The sequence below is a fragment of the Sus scrofa genome, chromosome 9 (assembly GCF_000003025.6).
Source record: "Sus scrofa isolate TJ Tabasco breed Duroc chromosome 9, Sscrofa11.1, whole genome shotgun sequence".
Classification (NCBI taxonomy): Eukaryota; Metazoa; Chordata; class Mammalia; order Artiodactyla; family Suidae; genus Sus; species Sus scrofa.
In genome coordinates this window covers 116,218,542-116,238,617 of record NC_010451.4, presented here as the reverse complement: position 1 = coordinate 116,238,617, position 20,076 = coordinate 116,218,542, and the positions used below count along the sequence as shown (strand labels likewise).

The 20,076-nt window shown below is 37.3% G+C and overlaps 1 protein-coding gene across 3 annotated transcripts in view; it reads left to right on the top strand.

Annotated features, from left to right (window-relative positions):
• The window catches only part of RC3H1 (ring finger and CCCH-type domains 1), an 87,649-nt gene that overhangs the window by 53,838 nt on the left and 13,735 nt on the right, over nucleotides 1–20,076 (top strand). For all 3 annotated transcript variants that reach the window (XM_005656721.3, XM_003357546.5, XM_013989616.2), the window contains exons 8-15: nucleotides 582–700; nucleotides 2,610–2,722; nucleotides 5,608–5,889; nucleotides 6,228–6,442; nucleotides 8,616–8,986; nucleotides 9,480–9,647; nucleotides 15,782–15,934; nucleotides 19,510–19,723. In XM_005656721.3, the coding sequence (XP_005656778.2) occupies nucleotides 582–700; nucleotides 2,610–2,722; nucleotides 5,608–5,889; nucleotides 6,228–6,442; nucleotides 8,616–8,986; nucleotides 9,480–9,647; nucleotides 15,782–15,934; nucleotides 19,510–19,723 (1,635 nt within the window). The remainder of the gene's footprint in view (nucleotides 1–581; nucleotides 701–2,609; nucleotides 2,723–5,607; nucleotides 5,890–6,227; nucleotides 6,443–8,615; nucleotides 8,987–9,479; nucleotides 9,648–15,781; nucleotides 15,935–19,509; nucleotides 19,724–20,076) is intronic.

Here is a 20,076-nt window from a genome sequence, read left to right as displayed (position 1 = left end):
CGGTTCAACAGTCTCTGTCACTATTGTCATTTTCAACAATGATGGTCTGATAACAGTTCCCAATTTATTATCTGGCCTACTTAATTTCTTTAGTTACCTTCACTATTCCTGTAGTTATTTCAGTTTGCAACCCCAGCTTTAAAAGAATATATTTATTCCTTTAAAATGATGTTTAGGGAGTTCCCATTGTGGCTCAGTGGTAACAAACCCAACTGGTATCCATGAGGATTTGGGTTTGATCCCTGGCCTTGCTCAGTGGGTTAAGGATCCGGTGTTGCCACGAGCTGTGATTGTAGGTTGCAGACATGGCTTGGATCCAGTGTTGCTGTTGCTGTGGTGTAGGCTGGCAGCTACAATTCCAATTCGACCCCTGGCCTGGGAACTTCCATATGCACAGGTACAGTCCTAAAAAGACAAAAATTTAAAAATGAAATAAATTAAAAGGATGTTTAGGTGAATAAGCTCATGAAAAGCTATACAAAACATTTACTGATTTCACTGAAGGGCTAACACTAACTCCTTTACTAATATTGGGCAGAACATTGAATAAAATACTTAAAATTTTTTGCTTTGTTTTGTAGATGCTCCTCCTCCTACTTGGGAACAGCTAGAAAATGGGCTGGTTGCTGTGCGTACAGTGGTACATGGCCTGGTTGATTATATCCAGAATCACAGCAAAAAAGGAGCAGATCAACAGCAGGTGAGTAAGGCACTGTGACCATCCTTACAGATACAAACAAAACCAACAAGACGACATGAATATTTTGAGACTCTGTGAAAACTAGAAATCAAACTAAAAATTAAAAACCTATTTTTAACTCCCTGTTCCATTAAACATCATGAAGAATGTAATAAAAATTATGATTTATATAGTTTGATAGTTAACAGCCAGTGTATGGATTAGTCTAGGAATTTTATCTAACAACACTGAAATTAAATGATCTTCATTGGTCTAATGTTGTGGTGGAATGTTTGGACATAACAGCATTTGAGTCTGTGCTCAAGGTACTCCATTTATGTAAAATTATTCTCTTTTGTTATTATTGCATTTCAATTTGATAGTAGATACCACTTTTTAGCTCTAATGCTGTATCTCTCCAATACTGTTTACATATTTTGTAAATGCCTTTTCTGATTAGTATTTAAGTATTTTTTTCACTTGTAATGTCTGTTATGCCAAGTGGGCAAAATTTTACTCAAATACTTCAAAGTAAAATATATGTCAGTAAAGTAAGATAGCTGTGTTATGGCTAGAGGTTGTGTTTTTTTTGTTTGTTTGTTTGTTTTGGTTTTTGGTTTTTTGGGTTTTTTTGCTTTTTGGGGCCGCACCTGAGACATATGGAGGTTCCCAGGCTAGGGGTCTAATCGGAGCTACAGCTGCCGGCCTACACCACAGCCACAACAATGCCAGATCTGAGCTGCATCTGTGACGTAGACCACAGCTCATGGCAACACGGGATCCTTCACCCACTGAGCGAGGCCAGGGATTAAACCCACAACCTAAAGGTTCCTAGTCAGATTTGTTTTCACTGCACCACGACAGGAACTCCTGGCTAGGGTTTTTAATTTTACTTCCAATAATCTCATTTTGCCCTCAGAATATGTTAAGTTCACTATATATTAAAAGTGTCCTGCTACACAGAATAATATGGACACAATTTTCCCAATCTAAGCACAGATCAGAGCTTTCTTTTATGATTCAGAAATTTGGAAAATTCAGAGTTCTTTTGTGGCATAGTGGGTTAGGATCTGGTGTTGTCACTGTAGCTGCTCAGCTTGCTGCTATGGATGTGTTCAATCCCTGGCCCAGGAACTTCCACATGCCACCAGTATGGCCAAGAAAAAAAAAAATATATATATATATATATATATATTTTAGACGTTATGAAGAATGTTGCAGAGATAATATTAACTTTAAGTTCTGCCTATTGTAGATTTGTAGTGTATTATAAGGAAACATAATTATAAATATAACTATATTGTACATTGTCCAAGACAAATATTAAAAGACAGTCTGAATATCAAGTCTTAAATTCCAATGGTTTGTTCACTATAAAACGTTGAAAAGACAATCATAGAATCCACATGAGAAAGAATTAAGAATTTATGTAATGTTACATGTTTGGTAATTAATATTAAAGTATCAGGGAGTTTCTGTTGTGGCTCACTGGAAACAAACCCAGCTAGTATCCATGAGGACGCAGGTTTGATCCCTGGCCTTTCTCAGTGTGTTGAGGATCCAGTGTTGCCGCAAGCTGCAGTGCAGGTCACAGACGCAGCTCTGATCTGACATTGCTGTGGCTGTGGTAGAGGCTGACAGCTCTAGCTCTGATTCGACCCGTAGTCTGGAAACTTCTAAATGCTGCCACACCTGTGGCTCTAAAAAGCAAAACATAAAAAGAAAAAATCAGGACTACATTTATTTAATCTGTTTTTGGACTCTTTAAGACCTCAGTTCAGACAGGATTGCTTTTCAGCTCTTTTGATCTGGGCAGTCTAGCTAAGTGTATGAATTAGTCTGAGTTATTCATCTAGATTATCAAGATCCAAAAATGGCTACATGAACACACATTTTTTTTTAATGGCTCAAGTTTTCATTTTGATCTTAGCCTCCACAGCATAGCAAATATAAAACATACATGTGTCGAGACATGAAGCAGAGAGGAGGATGTCCTCGTGGGGCCAGCTGTACATTTGCACACTCACAGGAGGAACTGGAAAAGTAAGTGCTAAAATCATCAGACTCTTGTTTTTCTTTACTTTTTTTTTTTTTTATTAATAATCAGTGTGTGTTTGTTTTTTGCTCTCACCTGTGGCATGCATAAGTTTCCAGGCCAGAGATCAAACCCAAGCCACAGCAGTGACAATACTGGGTCGTTAACCCACTGAGCCATGAGGGAACACCTCCTAATAACTTGTTACAGAATAAGATGGAATCAATAAGTAAAAATTAAAATTCTAACAGTGTTCATCAACTTTGATTTTAACTAATTGAATAATGCATTTTTGATGGAAAAATTTGCATGAAAGGGATAAACAACAAAATCCTACGGTATAGTGCAGAGAACTATATTCAGTGTCATGTGATAAACCATAATGGAAAAGAATGTTTTCTAAACAGTGTATATAAATGTGTAACAGAATCACTTTGCTGTAAGGCAGAAATTAACACAACATTGTAAATCAGCTATACTGCAATTTTTTTAAAAAAGAAAGAAAAGAATTTATTTACAGGAATTGCCATTGTGGCTCAGCAAGTTAAGAACCCAAGTAGTATCCACAAAGATTCGGGTTCAATCCCTGGCCTCACTCTATGGGTTAAGGATCCGGCATTGCTGTGAGCTGTGGTGTAGGTCACAGGTGCAGCTCAGACCTGGTGTGGCTGTGGCTGTGGCGTAGGCTGCAGCTACAGCTCTGAGTTAACCCCTAGCCTGCCTAGGAATTTCCATATGCCATAAGTGCAGCCCTGAAAAAAATAATTTATTGCCAGGCTCAGTTTCACAGATTTTTTTTGAATTTCAAGTGATGTTAAATTTCCAGCACATGGTAAATGGAAAGGAAAACCTCTTAATTCTTTTATAAAATCAGTGTAACACTGACACTAAATTTTACAAAGGTAGCACAATTAAACTACAAATCTATCTCATATGTTAATATTTCTTAAGTCCCAAATATTAAAACTTATAATTCAGTAATATATTAAAATAGACATTACCAAGTGCAGAGATTGTACAGTATAATTACTGTGGGTTAGAGAAGAATGGATGCGATAACCATATAATCATACCCAGAGATGCCAAAAGGCATTTGAATAAAATCTAATGTCTGTAATAGGTCAAGATCCCTTAGTAGAACAAAAATATCATAGACATTTTCCCCACATGATAATTACATCAAATCAAAAGCCAGCATGATAGCATGGTGCTTAATTGGTATTAAATTAATAGATTCAGTCTTATTAGAGACAAAATTATGAGAAATATTTTTTTTTTTAGTAAAAATAGTTATTTAACATTCTGGAAGTAATAGCTGTAAACAAGAGAATAAAATAGCCAATATCATTACATGGGGAAACTCAAGAGGAATACTAGAAACAAAAGAAACAAGAATTTAGTAAGGTTAAAAGAAAATTAGTTTACAAAAATGAATTGCTCTCATATAAACTAAAAAGGGAAACATAAGCAGTTAAAAATTGAGGTGCCATTAATAATGATCCCTTTTGCATTAGCATTAAAAACAAAAAAAGATAAATACCAAAAAATAAACTAATAAGGAATATCCAGGATCTATATTGAATTGAATTAGTAAACTATCTAGGAACATAAGAATTGAGTAAATGAAAAAGTATACCAGGTTCTTGGTTCGGAATTGTCATTATAGGGAGTTCCCATCATGGCTCAAGTGGTAACCCAACTAGGATCCGTGAGGGTGCAGATTCGATCCCTGGCCTTGCTCAGTGTGCTAAGGGTCTGGCATTGCTGTGAGCTGTGGTGTAGGTCACAGACATGGCTTGGGTCCTGTGTTGCTGTGGCTGTGGCATAGGCTGGCAGCTGTAGCTCCAATTCTACCCCTAGCCTGGGAACTTCCATATGCTGTCAGTGCAGCCCTAAAAAAAGCAAAAAAAAAAAAAAAAAAAATGTCGTCGTAAAAGTTCTATTCTCTCTTAAACAGAAATCCCAATTCGGATTTTTTTTTTTTTTTTTACGGCTACTACTGCAGCATATGGAAGCTCCCAGGTTAGGGGTCAGTCAGAACTGCAGCTGCTGGCCTACCTATGGCACAACTACAGCAACTCCAGATCTGAGCCAAGTCTGCAATTTACCCCACAGCTCATACAAGGCTGTATTCATAACCCACTGAGGAGGGCCAGGGATCAAACCCTTATCTTCATGGATACTAGTCAGTTGATTACTGCTGCAAGACAACATAAACTCCCCCAGTTAGAATCTTAACATGATGATTTGGGGGACCTAAGAAAATCATTCATTTGGAAGAAAAAATATATGCTAATAGCCAGGAAAATTCGGGACAGGAGGGAAGTCTTCAACAGGGATTAGTCAGGAGTTCCTGTTGTGGCTGAGCGGAAATGAACCCAACTAGTGTCTATGAGGATTTGGGTTTGATCCCTGGCCTCCAGCACTATTATTCACTACTATTCATTTCTCACTACATTTTAGGTTGTCCCTAGGGTTTTTTCGTTTATTTTTTTAGGTCCACACCTGCAGCATATCAAGTTCCCAGGCAAGGGGTTGAATCAGAGCTATAGCTGCTGGCCTACGCCACAGCCATAGCCACAGGGCATCTGAGCCGTGTCTGCAACCTACACTGCAGCTCACGGCAACACTGGATCCTCAAAACCACTGAGCGAGGCCAGGGATTAAACCTGCATCATCGTGTTTGCTAGTCAGATTTGTTTCTGCTGAGCCATGACAGGAACTCCTCACAGGTTTTCAAGTTGATAGAGCTAGTGTTTCAAGAGAATGTCTAGAAAATGTGTTGGGAGTCTTTTCCTTTTTTATCTCTTTATCTTAAATACATTTTAGTTCGTGATCTTGCTTTTGCTTTTACAGTTTTGATTTTTTGGTGTTTGCCTTGCTTTTTATATAGATTTCGTAAAATGAACAAACGCCTGGTTCCCAGAAGACCCCTGAGTGCCTCTTTGGGTCAACTTAATGAGGTGGGCCTGCCTTCAGCAGCTATCCTTCCAGATGAAGCTGCAGTGGATCTGCCTAGCAGAAAACCCCCTGCTCTGCCAAATGGAATTGTATCAGCGGGGAATACAGTGACACAGCTGATTCCACGAGGGACAGACCCTAGCTACGATTCTAGTCTGAAACCAGGAAAGATAGATCACCTGAGCAGTAGTGCCCCTGGATCCCCTCCTGACCTGTACGTTGTTTTACCTAACTTTTATTTAAAGTAGTTTCTTTATAGACATAAAGTAGAGGGGAGAAAGAATAATCAATATTTTGTTTTGTGGGGAAGAAATCCTTATTTAAGGGGCTTTATTTTGTTGTGTTTTATTTCTATTTCCTGTGCCAGTGATTTTTTAGAAACATTTAGCATTTGTGAAATAAGATCAAAGTTTACAAATTTTTCAGAAGGAATGGCTATTGGAAGAAACCAGTTTCGCAAACTATGGTGATTTTTTTTAGATTTAACAATTTGTGTACATTAGAAGTATTTTCAAGACTTTAAAATTGACTTGCAGAATCTTGCTCCCATAGGCTAGAATCTGTCCCTAAGAGTATTTCCGCCCTGCCTGTGAATCCACATCCTGTACCTCCAAGAGGGCCAGCAGACCTGCCCCCTATACCTGTCACCAAACCACTTCAGATGGTACCACGAGGTTCTCAGATATATCCAGCACAGCAGGCAGATGTTTATTACCAAGATCCCAGAGGAACTGCTCCACCATTTGAACCAGCACCTTATCAGCAGGGTAATGATCTTTCATTTATGTTGCTCAGTTTTCATAGGAGTTATGAGAATGATTTGAAGTAAAAGTGATTATGTTCTCAGTAGCCTCCTCAAAATAAATAAATGGATTTTTTAATACTTGGAAAAATTGAGATTTTATGATCAACTAAATAGTATGAAGCAAAACTATGAAAAGCAAATTGCCCTGATTACTAAAGGCAGTTGTATATTAATTATCTTCATATTTTTGTGGAAATATGTTATCCAGATAGACAGTGGAAATTCGCTGAGGCAGTATATACTTTCCTGACCAAAATTTGCTTCAAGCATGAAAAAAGTATTAGGTATTATGGTGGATAAAAGCTAAACACACAGTATGTTTTCTTTTCCTTTCATTTGTCACCTAATATTTTTTCTAGGCCCTGTATGTATGAAAAAATGCAATATGCATACCTCTAGTGAGTTTATAGTATAGAATATTAGTAAAGAATAGGAAATTACGTGTATGAGGGTATAATGTGTGTTTAAAATGAAGTATTCAGTTGTGGTGGCTAATATTAGTGTGGTAGAAGTTAACTGCAAGACTCAAGGGAGATCATTGAGAACTTGAGGAATCAAAAGACTTTATGGAAGAATGTCCTAAATAGAGGTATTGGAAATAGAAAGAAGTTTACAAATGATTGTAAAGATGAGAGTCTAGAGTCAAAGAGGAGTAAGGAAACTTGTTAATCCAGGTGTGAGTGTTGAGGTCTGGATTAGTGCAGTGAGAAAGAAGAAAGTATTTGAGAAAATAGACAAGTGTAGAAAATTGGAAAATTAGCCAGTTTTAAGGTTAATACTAGGTGTAGAGAATGAATGACGTATGAATCACATATGTAATTTATATGGAAAAATAAACATTTGCTTTTAAACTAAAGTATGGAATCTTTCTTTCAGAAACAATGTAGTGTTAGTATTTTTTAAACTATATTCTCAGGATTTCTTCATTTTCTTTTCCCAGAGCTGTCTTAGTTTTGAATCAGGAATGTCTTTTATGATTTCAAAAAAGTTTTAAGTTGATAGGGTACTATGTGTAAAAATAATGATAAATACATGTAAGAATATGATGAAAGTTGATCTGTGTCTTTCCATTGACCATTCATTGCAGGAAAGACCCAACTACTTTTGTTGAGTTGACTTTAAATACACTGTATTGGTTAAAGTTTAATTTCAGATAACAGAAATCATTCTAGCTGTATTATCAGAAAGAGGGTTAATGCGAAGAGTTTAAATGCTACAAAATCAGTGAAAGTGCTAAGGAACCAATCTTAAGCTAGGTCTGGAGGAATGAGTACCAGAACTAGCTGCTGAGAGAGAACCTGTTACAATGGTGAAGCAATAGAAATAGGAAACTTTGGTCCTAATTGCTAGCACAAGGAACTCATCAATTGAGACAAATGTCTGGAAATTGGGAAGCTACTGCCACAGTTGTCTCGAGAACTCTGAAGCTATGCATTTAGCTACTAGATCTGCCCAAGAAGATTGGCTCTTTTGTGGGCCACATCTCTTTCCAGTTAACTCAATTTTGCATTCAGAAGTTATGCATATGAGTGATTTGTGGAACCTAAACCTCAGGGAAATTTTTTGTTTTTGCTTTGTTTTGTTTTTTTGCTTTCCAGTGTTTGCAGTGTGTTAAGGCTCATCAGAAAAACAGTCAAACAATTGAGAGAGTTTACTGTTGTAGACTATAAGTAGATTGGTATTTTCAATAACTTATGGATGATTTTTGCTTGTTATTTTTCATAAAGCTAGCCCGAATACATAAGCAGAGGGAAAAGCATCTTACAAAATAAGTGGTTTTTTAATTCCTTAGTGTTGAGATATTTTAAAAGGAAAAATCTTAACTAGAAAAATAGATTGGAGTTCCCATTGTGGCTCAGCAGAAAAGAGCAGACTAGTGTTCCTGAGGATGTGGGTTCCATCCCTGGCCTTGTTCAGTGGGTTGAGGATCCGGCGTCGCCATGAGCTGTGGTGTAGGTGGCAGATGGCTTATATTTGGTGTTAGCTGTGGCTGTGATGTAGGTCAGCAGCTGCAGCTCCAATTCAACCCCTAGCCTGGGAACTTCCATATGCCTGGGGTGCAGCCCAAAAAAAAAAAAAAATAGAAAAATAGATTGGCTCATGGTTGCTTTTGGTTCGTCTTTTGTATTGTACAGGTATGTACTACCCTCCACCACCACAGTGTGTGTCCCGATTTGTCCGACCTCCACCATCTGCTCCTGAACCTGGTCCTCCCTACTTGGATCATTATCCACCCTACCTCCCAGATCGTGTAGTAAATTCTCAATATGGCACACAGCCACAACAATACCCACCTATGTATCCACCACACTATGACGGCCGTCGAGTATACCCTGCTCAGTCTTACACGAGAGAGGAGATTTTCCGAGAAAGTCCTGTACCCATTGAGATTCCACCTGCAGCAGTACCATCCTATGTACCAGAATCCAGAGAAAGATACCAGCAGATGGAGGGTTACTATCCTGTGGCTCCTCACCCAGCTCAGATCAGACCTTCGTACACCAGAGTATGCTGTATTTTTTTTTCTTACTATTTGTATTTATTTTGATTATTACTTGTTATTATGACAGTGATTTTCTTAACATTTTGCCATGGTAATAACCCTTTGATCAATTAATTTTTTTAAAAGAAAGTATCTTCTTTTTTTCCACCTTTTCATAATCTTCATAGGTTGTTATTTTTTAACCTTTAAAGAGGAAAAAGATTCCCACTCCACTCCGACTAACCTTAGTTTCTGAATTCTGGATGGTTTTATTAATATTTTTCAGGTTTATTTAGAAATTATAGTCTCTCGCCAGGAAAAAGAATCTTAAATTTAGCTCTTTGGGAAATCCTGAGAGCTCAGGGAGGGAGTATTTATTTTGTTTTGCTTTGTTTTATTAAGTCTTGCTATTTCCAGTGTTAAGATGAGTGTACAAGCTGCTTATTTAAAATGTGTGCTAAGTGAATCAGTATGTCCTGAAATTCTTTTTCAATTTTTACTGATTTTGCATTTTCAGGAACCTCCCTATAGCCGGCTTCCTCCTCCTCCCCAGCCGCATCCTAGTCTAGATGAGCTACATCGAAGACGAAAGGAAATAATGGCACAACTAGAGGAAAGGAAGGTTATCTCTCCACCTCCTTTTGCACCTTCACCCACATTGCCTCCTGCCTTCCATCAAGAGGAAGTAAGTACATCTTTTTTAGTCTCATTTATCAATTTTTCCTTTATCAGTGGTTTATTATGTCCTGTTCAAGTAATCTTTATCTGTTCCTAAGATTATGAAGATATTTTCCTATATTTTCTTAGAAAAGGTTTATTATTTCACATTTAGATATGCAATCCATCTAGAGTTAACTATTGTATATAATGTCTTAGGAGTCAAGATCCATTTTTTTTTCCCAAAGGATATCCCATTGTTCAAGCACCATTTAATTAAAAAAACCATCCTCTCCACAGTGCCCTGGAGTCACCTTCATCATAGTCAGATCACCTTTGTCATAGACAGGTGACTATATATGTTTCTGGACTCTAATCTGTTTCATTGATCCATTTCTCTATCCTGGGAACAACACCACATTATCTTAATGTAGTATTGTAACACATCTTAATATGGTGATGTATGTTTTCCAGTTTGGGTCTTCAAGATTACCTTTGCTATTCTTGGAAATTCCAAACACACTTTATAATCACCATGTTGATGTCCACAGAAATATGTGTTCAGTTTTTATTAGGATTACATTGAATCTGGATCTGCGCAGTCCACTATTGTAACCACTAACCACATGTGAATAATGCTTAAAATGTGCCTAGTCCAAATTCACATGTGCTAGATACATAAAACATACATTGGCTCTGAAGGTTTAGTAGCCCCCCCCCCCAAGTATTTCAATGTTTCTACTAATTACATTCTAAAATAATAATACTTTGGATGTATTAGATTAAATTAAAGGGCTTAATTTTACCTGTTTTTTTTTTTAATGTGGCTACTAGAAATTTTTCGGTTACATCTATGGGTCAATTATATCTTCATTGGGCAGTGTCGGCTTTAATACACTTGGAGAGAAGTGACATCTTCCCAATATTCAATTTTCTGCACACACAGTTGTGTCCTTTGTGTATAATGACCATTTTACTCTCTCCTTTACAGTCCTTAAGTCTTTTCTTTTTCTTATCTTATTGTGCAAGCTAGATCCTCCAATATAATAGTAAATAAAAGAGATGATGGGAGTTCCCTTGGCACAGTGGGTTAAGGTTCTGGCATTGTCACTGCAGGGGGTTGGCAGTGACGGAAGAAAGAAAAAGAAAAGAAAACCTATCATCTCTCTCTCTCTCTCTTCTTTTTTTTTTTCATTTGGCCACACCTATGGCATGTGGAAGTTCTCAGACCAGGGATCAAACTCATGCCACAGCAGAAACCCAAACCGCTTGTAGTGACAGTGCCAGATCCTTAACCTGCTATGCCACAAGGGAACCTCCAATAGGTTTTATTTCCAGTCGTTGAATGGATGGAACACCTAATAATTTACCATGATGATGCTCGCTGTAAGCTTTTTTGTAGATAATCTTTATCAGATTAATGAAACATCCCTATATCCCTAGTTTTAGACAATTTTCATAACAGACATGTCAAAGGTTTATTTAACTCAGTAATGAGGAAAACAACAGGATGATAAAATTTGATTCAAAGAATAGGAAAGACAGACTAATATAGGTAGTGAAAGGCAAAAAAAAAAAAAATGCGGAGTTCCCATCATGGTCCAGTGGAAACAAATCCAACTAGGAACCATGAGGTTGTGGGTTCGATCCCTATCCTTGCTCAGTGGGATAAGGATCTGGCGTTGCTGTGGCTGTGGTGTAGGCCAACATCTGTAGCTCCAATTCATCCCCTAGCTTGGAAACCTCCATATGCCATGGGTGCAGCCCTAAAAAGCAAAAAAAAAAAAAAAAAAAAAAAGCTGCTGAAATAGATTTCCTATAGTAGATTGGTTGATGGACTACAGGTTAATAAACCATAATTTAGGGATTATCTTAGTATTTCTCTAAGAGAGTGCTAACAGTTATCACGAATGTTGTCATATTATCTTTTTAATGTCTAGAAGGTCTATAGTGATATTCATTTTACCATTTCTGATTATTAATAATAATTTTTGTCAAAGTTCCTGTTGTGGCTCAGTAGGTTAAGAACCCAACTAGTATCCATGAGGATGCGGGTTCAGTCCCTGGCCTTGCTCAGTGGCTTAGCGATCTGATGTTGCCACAAACTGTGGTTTAGGTCACAGATAGAGCTTGGATCTGGTGTTGCTGTGGCTGTGGAGTGCACCGGCAGCTGCAGCTCCAATTCAACCCCTCATTGAGCAACTTCCGTGTGCCACAGTTGCAGCCCTAAAAAATAATAATAATTTTTTTCTGGTCATTCTTACTAGGTATTTATCAGTTTTATCTTTTTGTAAAGCCAGCTCTTTGTTGACCTTATCTAATTACTTTGGTTTGTTGATTATACATACTGCCTCAGCCTCTGGTATGTATTTTTTTTTTTTCTTGAGTCAAATAGGTTTTCTCAGTGGAGTTGCAGTTGATATTATGTAAGGAAAATGTCTCATATCCTTTATGTATAGAATTATGATTCTAAACAATATTACCATCTAAAAAATTATTAATAATCAATGAAAATTGAAAAGTGAAGTATATCACATTGCATATAATAAGCAGTAAACTTTGGAGTCTTTGAAAGTAATCTACCGGAGTTCCCGTCGTGGCGCAGTGGTTAACGAATCCGACTAGGAACCATGAGGTTGCGGGTTTGGTCCCTGCCCTTGCTCAGTGGCTTAACGATCCAGCTGTGAGCTGTGGTGTAGGTTGCAGACACGGCTCGGATCTTGCGTTGCTGTGGCTCTGGCGTAGGCCGGCGGCTACAGCTCCGATTCGACCCCTAGCCTGGGAACCTCCATATGCCGCTGGAGCGGCCCAAGAAATGGCAAAAAAAAAAAAAAGAACGTAATCTACCAAATAAAGATTGTTCAGAGTATCTAGCTTTCCTATCTAAGCACTTTGGATGAATTTTCCACAATAATGTAGGTTAATTAGTAAAGCTATAACATCTTCTGTTAATGTAATTTTACTTGTAAAGTGTAAACATTACACATATTTTTTTCAGAAACTGACTATTAAAGACATCCTAGAGCCTTGTCATGCCATACCATTTTTTGAGAAATATGGAAAGCTACATGACACTGTGAAAAGTGAGCTAATTTTGGAATGAAATATACTTAATCTCTGAGGGTCAGTTTAGTCACTCAGCTCTGATCTTTTATAAGTTACTTAGCCTTCCTTATCTTCCTGAACCTCAGGAGATTAACAAATAGAATTTGTTAATTACCCCCTATTCTCTATTTGTTAATCAAGCATAATAAAGGTCATAATAGTGAGGTGAGCATACTACCTCATAGTAGTGTGGTTAAGATTAAATGAGACATGAGACATCTGGCACATAGCATGCATTCAGTAAATAATTATTTGTATTATTTTTTTAATTCTAATAAAAATTATAATAATGCCTGGCTGTTAAGGAACCTTTTCTAGAATTTATTTCTTAACTGACTTACAAAGCTGTATAACTAAAACTTTGGTTTGATTATATATGACATAGTTTACTAAATTCATACATTATAAAATATATAACATCTAAAGAAGTTTCTCAAAAATCTAATATTCTTTATCACCATCAGTTTCTTATCTATTTCAGCTTTTTACATATATTTGAACTTTTCTGTGCATGTTCTAATATATCATTATTATTTTTAATAGGATCATTTAGTAATAATATCTTCAGGTTTATGTGTTTGAATTTTTTTTTTTTATTACTCAGTGAATTGTGAATAATCATCACAATCCAGTTTCACAGGATTTCCATCCCACAACCCAAGCACGTCCCCCCACCCCCCAAACTGTCTCCTCCGGAGACCATAAGTTTTTCAAAATCTGTGAGTGAGCATCTGTTCTGCAAAGAAGTTCAGTCTCCTTTTTTCAGATTCCACATGTCAGTGAAAGCATTTGATGTTGGTGTCTCATTGAATGGCTGACTTCACTTAGCATGATAATTTCTAGGTCCATCCATGTTGCTAAAAATGCTGGTATTTCATTCCTTTTAATGGCCTCTGTCGATGGACATTTAGGTTGTTTCCAGGTCTTGGCTATTGAAAACAGTGCCGCAATGAACATCGGAGTACATGTGTCTTTTTGCAAGTCATGGTTTTCTCTGGATAGATGCCCAGGAGTGGGGGTGCTGGATCAAATGGTAGTTCTATTTTTAGTTTTCTGAGGAATCTCCATACAGTTTTCCACAGTGGTTGCACCAATTTGCAATCCCATCAACAGTGTAATAGGGTTCCTTTTTCTCCACACCCTCTCCAGCACTTATTGTTTGTAGACTTTTGGATGATGGCCATTCTGGCTGGTGTAAGGTGGTACCTCATAGTGGTTTTAATTTGCATCTCTCTAATAATGAGTGATGTCGAACATCTTTTCATGTGTTTTTGGCCATCTGTATGTCTTCTTTGGAGAACTGTCTGTTTAGATCTTCTGCCCATTTTCTGATGGGGTTGTTTGTTTTTTTGTTAAAGGAGCTGCAGAAGGTGTTTATAAATTTTGGAGACTAATCCCTTGTCAGTTGATTCATTTGCAAAGATTTTCTCCCATTCTGTAGGTTGTCTTTTTGTTTTGTTTTTTTGTTTGTTTTGATTTGACTCGTTATTTTAGATGTCTTCCTGTGTCAGTATATAATTTATCTCATTCTTTTTAGTAGCTGCATAATATAGTGGTTGGGGGGTAAAAACACTCTAGTTAGTAGGTCATGTCTTTACTCATTTATATTTTTTAAGTGACAGGCAAGAAATAAATTGATAAAGATAAGACGCTTCTGAGAGATACAAGCAGGCAGGCCAGGAGGCTCTGCCAGTTAGGTCATGTCTTCAGAAAGCTAGCTGTTCTACACTAAACTTGTAAGTGGAGGAGAAATTTTAAAAAGGAGATGGAATTTTTAAAATAGAAGTAGGACCAAAAAAGCAAAGGGGGAGTTCCTGTCATGGCTCAGCAGAAATGAATCTGACTAGCATCTTTGAGGACACAGGTTCAATCCCTGGCTTCACTCAGTGGGTTAAGGATTCAGTGTTGCCGTGAGCTGTGGTGTAGATCTCAGACATGGCTCGGATCTGGCATTTCTGTGGCTGTGGTACTGCAGGCCAGCAGCTGTAGCTCCAATTCAGTCCTTAGCCTGGGAACCTCCATGTGCCACGGCGTGGCCCTAAAAAGTCCCCCCCACTGCCAAAAAAAGGAAAGGGGTTATAAGTAATAGAAACAGGAATTGTGGTTGAAAATGAATGGTATTTGTGAACAGCAGATCCCTCTGCCAGTGCAGAAGACCAATAGTGATGACTCAGAAAATAGATTTTTTTTTTTTTTAATAGTATAGGAGAAGCATAGAGCCACGTAAATGTACCAGTACCCCCTAGGATATCAGTGTGTCAATATATACATCTGTGATAAAGTGAAAGCAATTTAATAATGTTCTAGCATGGCCTATACTGGTATAGCCTTGGTCAGATCACCCATGTTGTCTCACTTGGACTTGAGGAACATATGAGATAGTGTATACATAAAAGCACGTTGAAAACTGTAAAACATTACACAAATGTGAATGTTTCAATTTTAGTAGAAATATGTTGGACCTAGAATACCTACTTAGTACATAATTTCGAAACTCATCCTGAGAAAAGAAAATTAGGCATCTTAGCTTTTTCGTGTCATCGAATCAACCTAAGGATCAGAATTTATTCAAGATATGAGTTACTGGTGTTAAAGAGATTTCAGTAAAAAAGTTTTATATTATCATACAACATATAGAACATTTAAGATTATATTTTAAAGAGTTTTTAATGCTCTTGTTTACCTGGCATGTTATTGAAAGTAACATTAAGGAGGGTCTAGAAAAACTAGGGCCTGGTATATATTTGCTTGTGTTAATCTGATGAGAAAAAGGATATGCAGATCTCAGAAATCTTAATTTGATTCACTGAAAGATATTGAGATACTTCTTGACCCTCTTCTAACAAAGTAAAGAGGCTGAACATCATTTTTCATTTGTTTTATATTTTTCATAGTCTACAGCAATCTTCTATTGTGACACAAATCAAATAACCATCATTATGTTGCTTCAGTATGATGTTCTAAAAGAAATTCCTGCTTTATCTGTGTTGTTACTCATAGACCCATTTCCTATTTTGTTTCTTTTTTCTTTTCTTTTTTTTTTCTTTTCATCTGTAGTTTTTGGATGAAGACTTGAAGGTAGCTGGGAAATACAAAGGAAATGATTATAGCCAGTACTCACCCTGGTCATGTGACACCATCGGCTCCTACATTGGAACCAAAGATGCAAAACCCAAAGATGTTGTGGCAGCAGGGAGTGTGGAAATGATGGTATGTGTAATAACTAAGCCATAATTAATAAAAATCAAGATAAACCAAGTAAATTATCCCCAGTTATAGTATGGACACAAATAACTGAGCTTTACTTAAGTTTCAGGCCATATTCTATGCTATGTGATTGAGTTATATTTAAACTATATGGTTTTTTGTTTCAGGTATAAATAAAAATCTTCATGCTTTTCCAGACCGAGAAGAGCATTTGTTATATTTTTGTGTAGCCAGCAATTAACCCATTTGAAATTAAATTAGAATTGAAATTATTTTGCATAATTAAGACCTTGGATTTCTTGGAGTACCCGTCGTGGCTCAGTGGTTAACGAGTCTGACTAGGAACCATGAGGTTGCAGGTTCGGTCCCTGTCCTTGCTCAGTGGGTTAAGGATCTGGCGATGCCATGAGCTGTGGTGTAGGTCTCAAGACGCTGCGTAGATCCCGAGTTGCTGTGGCTCTGGCGTAGGCCAGTGGCTACAGCTTTGATTAGACCCCTAGCCTGGGAACCTCCATATGCTGTAGGCATGGCCCTAAAAAGACTAAATAAATAAATAAATAAATACCTTGGATTTCTCATCCAGAATTATAATTCTTTCATTACTCTGAAGTTTAAACAACAGAGTTGAATCTAGTGAATAGTTCTATTTGAATCAGAATTTTAGTTACTTAGCTTCAAATAAGCTGGTATACTGAAATGTAATTACACTTAAACTATTTTATTTTTTAACAAAAAATAATGTAATACCAATGATTCTAATACCAAGCTTAAAATTTATCACTATTTTATCTTAATTGCTTCTTTATCTTTTGAAGAAGTGAACTTTACGTAAGGAGTTAAATCCTCCTGTTTATACCTCCCTAATCTCATTTTCTCCCTCCTTCCTTCCATGGAGGTGACTCCTATTCTGAATTGAGAATTTATCATTTCATGGATAATTTTATACTATTTCTAAACAATTTTGTTTGTTTTGTTTTGTTTTGTCTTTTTTTTTTTTTTTTTTTTTTGTCTTTTCTAGGGCTGCTCCCGCAACATATGGAGGTTCCCAGGCTAGGGGTCTAATCGGAGCTGTAGCCACCAGCCTGTGCCAGAGCCACAGCACCTCAGGATGCGAGCCTCGTCTGCAACCTACACCACAGCTCATGGCAACACCGGATCCTTAACCCACTGAGTGAGGCCAGGGATCAAACCCGCAACCTCATGGTTCCTAGTCGGATTCGTTAACCACTGAGCCACGACGGGAACTCCAACAATTTTGTTTTGAATGTTTCAGCTTGCATTTTCATTCAGCATTGTTTTTGAGATGTATCCAAATTTATACCTGTTTCAAGTTCATTTATTTTAACTGCTTTTATCAGATACCATTGTATGATAACTCATGTCATATAGTAAATAAATATGTATATAATTGTTTATTCCTTTTCCTATTGATGAACATTTAGGCTTTTTGATGTTTTATTATTACACACAGTGCTATACATTCTTACTTCTTGTGCACATGCATGAAAGTTATACCTAGAAATAGTATTTGTGGGTTAAAGGTATGTCTTGACTATTATTTTTAAGACATTTGCCCTTATTAATTCTAACAAAGTTTCCCTAGGGTATTAGAGACTTTCATAAAGATTTGTCTAGCTGGTTAAGAGAAGACCAATTCTTGGTAATAGAGAAGGAAGACTTAAATGCCAGTTCCACTATAAATGATTGAGATGATACCTTATATCCTAAATATGATTAGATGCTAGGCAGTAAAAGAAAGAAGAAAGGAGTATAGAGGAGAAAAAAGCATAAGTGAACCTTTTGTTTTTTCTGTGGTGGGATTAGGGAAATACTGTTTTTAGGCCATAAAAAACAACCTTTCTAAATTTAGAATGGAAATGAGATGAGGAAGTGGAGATAGGCAGGAACCCTTGCTTTCTACCTGGCTTTCAGAAAAGGTTATTAAAGTAACATAAACATTAGCAAAATAAAACTCATTTCCTTAAATCAATAAAGAATAAAGTTTTTTTCCAACCTAACCTAGATATAATTAAAAATTTCCCCAGTGGATGAAAGTTTAGCCCAATTTTTCTCAAATATGAATGTGCATATAAATTACCTAAGCATCTGTTAAAGTTCAAGTTCTAATTCAGTAAGGCTGGTGTGAGACCAGAAATTCTGCATTTCTAATGAGTTCGCTAGTGATGCTGATGCTTGCCAGTCTTTGGCGTATACTTTGACTAGCAAGGGTCTAGATAGATTTCCATTTATCTCAGTACTTAATTTTTTTCTGACTGGAATCCCTTTGAAAAGCCTGGGTTGGCTTATATTTTTAAACATCGTTTCTCTGTTTATTGAGTGTTGAAAATTGAGAAACTCCTGATGGGCTTTTTTTTTTTTTTTTTTTTTTTTTTTAAAGAAATAAGGAGTTCCTGCTGTGGCACAGTAGGTTGAGAATTCAGCTGCACCATCCCGGGTTGCTGCAGAACTTGGGTTTGGTCACCAGCCCTGCACAGTGGGTTAAAGGATCTGTCATTGTGGTATAGGTCACCAGCTGCCACTCATATTCAATCCCTGGCCCAGGAACTTCCATATGCCAAGGTGTGGCCATAAAAAAAAAAAGAAAGAAAGAAAAAGAAATGAATTAGAATGACATAAAATATAAATATAAGAATGTATATACATACTAAGCGTAAATATCTGTCATGATGTTATATATCCATTTGAATGTATATGTGTACTGGGTCATGATGTAAAATACATTTCTTTCTTTCTTTTTTCTTTTTATGGCCACATATGCAGCATGTGGAAGTTCCCAGGCTAGGGGTCAAATTGGAGCTGCAGCTGCCAGCCTACACCACAGAACACAGGATCCCAGCCACATCTATGACCTATACCACAGCTCATGGCAACACCAGATACTTAACCCACTGAGCGAGGCCAGGGATTGAACACTCATCCTCATGGATACTAGTTGGGTTCATTACCACTGAGCCACAGTGGAAACTGCTACATTTCTTCTTATAGGAAGTGGTTAGAGGTTTAAAAAGCAATGTCTTATATGACAGCCAAAGGCAACTAATGATTTTAGTCTTATCAGTAAAGACATTATACCTCTTTTCTTTTCCTACTAGTTTTGGCTGCTTTGTGGCATATCCCAGGCCAGGGATCAGTTCCGAGCCACAGTTGCAGCCTAGGCTGCACTGCAGAGATGCCACCGATCCTGTTGTGCCACAGCAGGAACTCCCATTATACCATTTTTTTTTTTTTCCTTTTTAAGATCACATTTGTGACCTACGGAATCCCTGGGCTAGGGGTTGAATCAGGTGTAGCTGCTGTCCTGTACCACAGCCATAGCATCCCTGTTGCTTTGGGATCCAAGCCGCATGTGCACCCTACACTGCAGCTTGCAGCACATCAGATCCTTAACCCACTGTGTGAGGCCAGGGATCAAACCATATCCCTAGTCAAGTTCTTCACCTGCTGAGCCACAATGGGAATTCACCCATTATATTCTGTTTTAACCTTGTTACAGAACTAGAGGAAGTTATCTTAGAGATCTAAGTGTGGGGTGGATTTCTCATTTTACTTTTTATCAGAATGTGGAGAGTAAGGGAATGAGAGACCAGCGATTGGACCTTCAGAGAAGAGCAGCAGAAACCAGTGATGATGACCTCATCCCATTTGGAGACCGACCAACAGTATCTCGGTTTGGTGCCATTTCTCGAACTTCCAAAACAATGTATCAGAGTGCTGGCCCAATGCAGGCTATGGCACCTCAGGGAGCTCCCACAAAGTCTATTAACATTTCAGGTAAGACTCTCAGAGATGAGCTGATTTAGAGGGTTCATATTCATGATTCCTAACACCACCTACTTCCCATTAACCATCAATGCTTTTTATAATCTTCCAGAGCAGTCGTCTTTAAATTTTTCTGTGGAATTATCCCTATGTAATTATAACCCAGAGAATTCTAGGGGTACAAATTAAAATGTCTGTATATAAAGATAACCTGTGTTTTTTAAAAAGCTTCATTGCTTTTGCCAAAATAATATATCTCATTGTTTTAAATTCAAACAAAAGAGAAAATTACAAAGATTGATGTTTTAGTGGGAAAAAACAAACATCAGTACCCTGTTACCATTTTGGTAGACATTTTTCAAGAT